This window comes from Phaethon lepturus, unplaced genomic scaffold, assembly GCF_000687285.1.
Source record: "Phaethon lepturus isolate BGI_N335 unplaced genomic scaffold, ASM68728v1 scaffold10710, whole genome shotgun sequence".
NCBI classification, from domain to species: Eukaryota; Metazoa; Chordata; class Aves; order Phaethontiformes; family Phaethontidae; genus Phaethon; species Phaethon lepturus.
Genome location: NW_010514035.1, coordinates 1 through 5,932, shown reverse-complemented (window position 1 = coordinate 5,932; position 5,932 = coordinate 1). Strand labels below are relative to the sequence as shown.

The window sequence follows — 5,932 nt, the reverse complement described above, 5'->3', positions numbered from 1 at the left end:
CACGTCACAAACCCTCTTCCCAACACTCTTCTGGTGATAAGGGAGTAGAGTCCCAGGGCAGCATAATAGGTAGGAATTTTATGTCAAATGTTTTCCAAAAAGGTGTGTTCAAGAAGCTTCACTTTCTAAAATAGTGCAAGAGTAAGACTTGTAGGTATGTTACTCTCATTGTCTTTAATTGACATGATAGCAAATACTTTGGTGTGTTCAGGCTTGCATAAAATAGTTTTGGAGCATGCATAGTCACTTTTATGATGAGTATCTCATGAAATCAAACCTAATCTCACCCTCTGTTTTTAAAACAAAATCCAACCAAAACCTAAAATGCTGCACTGTACTTGCACAGGATTGAAAATGAGAGAGGATCAGAAAGAAATTTAACCTGACTTTTGTGAGGTTGCTGAAAAATTGCTTTACTACTTCAAATAACTGCACACACAACTTGTGAGTTCATTAACTGTCACTCTTATCTCTTATTTGATTTTTTTTTAATGTTAGAGTGCTTTTCCTGTCTGCTTCTGTAATTTCTACATCACGGAAGCATTTCTTGCAGTTCCACTGCCACTAGGCATGGCAGACTTGAACACTAGCATATACAATATTAGCTATACCTACGGAGATGAGGGACATCTGTGCACTAATGTGTACCAGAGACTGGTGGATTTCATGACACCAGTGTTTACAATTCAACTTAAGTAGGAGCAAGTGCCCTTTCCTAAAGGGGGAGATAACACTGAGTACAGCACTGGGAGAGCCTTTGGATCAACAGCATGTGTAATGGACTTTTTACATAACTGAGATTACTTCCTGGTTACTTAATTTTGCTACTGCTGCTCCACCTTTTCAGGTGAGGGTGTCTGTCACAGTACACACTACAGCTTTTGTGTATGCCCTTTGTCCAGGGCAGGAAATGTGAATGTAAGGAACTGTTTTAGGAGAACAGGTAATTCTATTTCAAGGTCAGCCTGCCCACAGTGATAGGTGATTGCTGCTCAGTTTGCAGAGGACATGCACACTTCCTCTCTCTCACTAGTGTGTGGTCCCTCTTGCCTGACAACTAGCAGATGCTCTTTCGAAAGCCTGTCTTCAGGCCAATATATAAACTAAGCCAGTAAGGATGGGACAAATTACTGGAGAACTTATTTTGACAGTGGTTGTCAGCAAGACTAATGTGGGCAGAAGAGAGCCACTTTGCAGCATGTCTCTGCTCATGTGTGACTAGCAGCATATATGTTGAATGAGTGTTAGCAATGGGTGGACTGTAACCTTCCTCAGGCCATCTAGGTTTAATGTGAATTATGTCCCAGTGCTGTGTTCTCCCTGGCTTATTGGGGTATGATGATGGAAGATGGAGATCTCCTGATGGAAGAGCCCGACTGTCCAACTGACTTGTCTGAGATGACTGCAAAAATACCTTTGCAAATATTGGAGATGATCTTGTGCACCCACATGATCTGTTATTTTTTTTTCTATCAGAAGCTGTTGAGCTATTCTGTGTGAAATGCTGAGCACTGACATATATCTGCACGCATACTTTAGGAATGTTCTTCGGTACTTTTTAACATCCTTCTCTTCCATGCCCTATAGGAAGGAAAAGAGATCCTGTAGGTAGGACCACCACCATCATTGTAGTAATGAGTGTCTTGTAAGTACTCACTTGCATTAAAATGTGGCTTGACTCAAGCTCATCTTGATCTGTATATGTATTTGTCTGTACCTCACCTGCATGTTAACATTGCATGTAGCATGAAAAGTCCTAACCCAACTTGAATGGAGCACTCGGGTATAGGAGGGGAATGGATTGACTTAAGTGACATAAGAAATGAAAATGCTGACTTGCCAGACTAGTCTACCTTGCAGGTTTACTTAGGTCTGATCCTATAAAAAGAAAAAGTCTAGAACTAACTTATTTCTAGTTTATAAAAGTTCCAAAAGGAGACACTGTCATTCCTATTGGGTGCTATTACACAGCTTAACACTAACTCTAAGAATTGTTCGGCTAGATCTTTATCAGTATAGTGCTGCCCCACATCTTTTTTTTTTCTTCCCAGAAGGATTCTCTTTTCTTAGTTGTTTTTAGCCCAGATATTGTTTCTGTAGCATTGCAAGCAGCATTGTTACAGGACTTGATTTTTGTTCTCTTCTCGCTACAGTTTGCTGCTCTTGGTCTTGCTGAATATAACACTGTTTCTCAAACTGTCGAAGATAGAGCATGCAGCTCAGTCCCTCTATCATGTCCAGCTTCAGGAAGAAAGCTCTTTGAAGTAAGTTGAATTCGCAATCTTTGCTTTCCTCCTTCAGCTTATGTGAGCATCTGATATGAAGAAACAAATTTTGAACAATGAAACTCAGTGGTATGTTTTCAAAAGCTGCTGGGGCTTGCTGCTCTTCTGTGGTCTATGCTGATATCCAGTGACATGTCTGGCTGCATCTTGCAGTAATAAATTTCTCCTTTGGGAAGCTGTTTTTTGGGGGAGTGTTAACCTTAGCTTGTATTTATCACCCTGCTGTGACTCATCCTCTGAATATTATAGTGCTGATCACAGAACCGAAGTGCTCACTTCATCCTGTGTGAACTAGCATCTCAAATGTAATGTTAAAGATTGATTTAGCTTTTTAGCCTCTTTCTGCAAGTCTCCTGTTAAATCTCCTCTCCCCTTCAAACTTCTGTTAGGTGCCTTTTGTATTCAGACACACAGAAGACACACAGGTGTTGCTTCCTCTCTTGAATATGGTATTGGCAAACAAGTTTAAAAACCATAACCTGATCTTGAGTATGGAAGAGGTGTGGTGACCTCCTATAGTGATCATCTCAGAACTGGTTAGAGTAACTGTCTTCATAAGAAGGATCTTGCCCTCTGAAGTTTTAAGGACTTACATTGTAGATGTGATGTGAGCTCATTTGTCTGTAGCAGCCATTGTCTACAAAGGTCTGAGGTAGTATTTTCAAGGCAACAGGGTTTGAAATTCAGTTGTGGGCAGCTTTTTATGTGGCTCTTGGAAAAGGATGCTTTTGGCAGTGGCAGAGCAATGGTGGCAGAGAGCAGTTGCTTTTAGAAAGGCATGGAGGTGTTTGTTCCGTGTTTCTGAAGTAATCTCAATCTCTTTCAGCATATCCCCAGAAATGGTATCAAAAGAGGAGATGCCTCAGTATGATAAGGAACAGGTTAAACATGTGAAGGGAGTTTTGAGAGACTCAATTGAAATGCTTGAGCAGGTAGGTATGCCAGTCTTTCCTGATGATACTGTTGTTTCTTAACAACTCGGGTTTTCTCCCTTATGCTCTCCTAGGGGTGTTTTTGGTGTGTTCCAGTGCAAAGTAAAGTTTTTATGACTCCTTGACCTGTTTTGTCCTAGGCTTGAATTTGGCACAGAGGCAATGCTCATGTTTCTGATGTCTTGGGTTTGGGTGGGGTTGTGTTTGACTAAGATTAAATATTCATGTCAGTTTTCTTAAACCTGTCAAGTAGCTTTATTGATGAGATGTGTTGATGCTGTTCTGAATAATGACAAAGCAAAGACTGGAGTAATTCAAAATAGATGCTCTTGTCTAAGAAGACTCAAAACATAATCTTAAGTATTTGCCCACCTCATTATGGGGCTTCTTCATTCAGGTTTATCTTGGCTTTTGTTCCCCCACTACTCTTTTAGATATTGGTGAGAGCTCCACTTAAACCTTGGTATCAATGGGCCATCTCATCTCCAGTGAAAAATAAATAAGTTCTACAGACTATATGTTTCTGAGAGGCTACATAGCTATGGAGTTAATATTCCTTCTTCCCAGTAATTTATACATGCTGGCTCTTACACTATATAAAAAATGAGGTTGTTGAATGCTGTTGTGTCTCTCTGATCCTGAAGTCCAGGACTAGTAAACTCCTGGGCTGAAATATCACCTCAGTAAGTGAAGGACAGTAAATTCATACTTTGTTTTTTTACTTACAACCTATGAATGTTCTGATTTTAAGTTCTTTTATTAAATCTTAAAATGTGACAGAAGAAATTATTAGATTAGGAAAGCTGTGGGGGAGTTCACATGTACCTCTATCCATCACCAGTTTGCTCTGTGTTCTCCCACGCAATAAAAGAGGGTAGAAAAAGAAGCCATTTTTGATACTCCTTGTTCAGAGGTATCTCTGCACACAAAATTGCTGTTCAGCTATTAACCATTTTGATCACAGCTTGAAAAAGCTTGAGTGCTGGAAGCTTCACTGTGGAAATTAATTTCCTCGTTTCCATGCCCTTTTTAGTTTCTCTGCTTATTACATCAAAAATTCCTAATTCTGAAGTGTTAAACTCTGTTCAAAAGGCAGTTTAAAAGAAAAAAGTGATAATTCAACCACCTTTTTCATCCCAAATAACAGTTTTGTCTGGAAGTCATGACACATCTTAGTGCTCGTTACCTTGTGTTTTCTGAGGGTTGTCAATAATCTAAACACATTTTGTGCACCAAAATGCACTGGGAGGTCCAGGCATTAAAAGAAAATTCATGCTTTGCTGTCGTGTTCCTCTAGAGTATTTGCTATGAACATTAACTGTGACTGAAGATGATGGGGGTGGCTTTATCTTCTGCACTATTGTCTGGCAAGGTGTTAAGGCTTTATCATACTGGACTGTTAGTAATTATAAACAGTACAGAGTACAGCTGTTAGGAGAGCACAGCAAGGCAACTGTTTATAGAACTGGGGAGGAAGAAATTGCATAAAATATTTAAGAGAGAAGGGGGAAGGAGACATTATTTTCCTGATATTACTCACCTGTGCAAGGAGACTAACTTAAGTAATTGGGGGGCTATGATTGTTGTATCTTCACAGCTAAAGATCTCCCTTTCCACGCTCCAAAGAAGCTTTGACCACTTGAACAGGACACAGAGTGGCAAGACTGAGAGTTAATACCCACATCAGCTTTCTGGTAGAGACGTTGGGAAGAACAGATGTGTGTATGAGGACTTACAGTGGTAGGGATTGTAACTATCACCTTTTGGACTCTTTACTATTTGGCTCAAAAGCTGCACAGAATAAAGGTTTCTGGAAGAAGTAAGCTGGGTTCTGCTTTCCTGTAACCTGGCAATCTGTCTCTCCTGCCAGCCCTGTAATCCTGGGGAGTTTCGCTTACAAACAGTGCACAGCTCTCGAATCTCATGGTGAGTGAGGGCAGTTGTACTACTGGTTAACAGATCCGCAGATTTTGGAGCAGGGGAGAACACCCTCAGCAGAGAGCTGGGCTTGTCTTTGATGAAAACATAGCTTTTTATGTCAACTTGAAAAATGGCCATCAATGAAGAGTGTTTTGGAGGATAAAGAACAGGTAGTGGTTTCACAGCCACAGGATATTTACATGCTTTTTTTAGCCCTGGGCACTTTGTAAAGCAAGTCACCATCTTTAAGGGTGAATATTTGTAAGATTAATTAACTAAACAGGAAAGTGCTTGATAGCTCTCTGCTAAATCTCTCTTACATACTGTGAGCTTTGGCAGACTGCCTTCTGCCATATGTTTCTAGCTCTCCCAGAGATATTTCAGCCCTCAGTATTTTCCCTCCATCCGGGGCTGCTCTTCAGTTCTTTAGCATGGTGTGATCACTGATGATGAAACACCTTTTTTTTTTTCTGGCTTCAGGTTGAGAGAAGGAAGATGAAAATAAAAATTAAAAGCAAAGGAAAGGGCACTCTCCGAGTGGGCTCAGACCATGGTCACAGGGCAGTGCAGGCTGGTGGGGTCCTCGGTCTGTCTGGCAGTGGTGCAGAGAGCTGTAGAGTAGGGGGTGCAGGGTCCTGGGGACAGATCCTCCAGGAGGTGGGTTTAAAACAGCCAGGGAAACTTTCCCACCCATGTGTGTTCAGCCCCGGGGAGCGGCAAAGCTGATCGCAGCCTTGTGGGCCGGGTCGGGTCATCTCTCCAGCAGCGGGAGCTGGTAGTGGGAGCCCCGCCGTG

The 5,932-nt window shown here is 41.3% G+C and overlaps 1 protein-coding gene across 1 annotated transcript in view; it reads left to right on the top strand.

Moving 5' to 3' along the window:
* The window catches only part of LOC104624455 (GRAM domain-containing protein 1C-like), a gene marked incomplete at its 5' end in the record, with an annotated part of 21,988 nt that extends 16,959 nt beyond the window's left edge, over window positions 1-5,029 (top strand). The window contains 6 exon segments of the mRNA XM_010291827.1: window positions 1-7; window positions 9-69; window positions 1,588-1,645; window positions 2,154-2,264; window positions 3,112-3,217; window positions 4,815-5,029. The exon segment at window positions 1-7 is cut by the window's left edge and continues 133 nt beyond it. Coding sequence (XP_010290129.1) covers window positions 1-7; window positions 9-69; window positions 1,588-1,645; window positions 2,154-2,264; window positions 3,112-3,217; window positions 4,815-4,892 — 421 coding nt within the window.
* Between the last annotated feature and the right edge of the window lie 903 nt (window positions 5,030-5,932).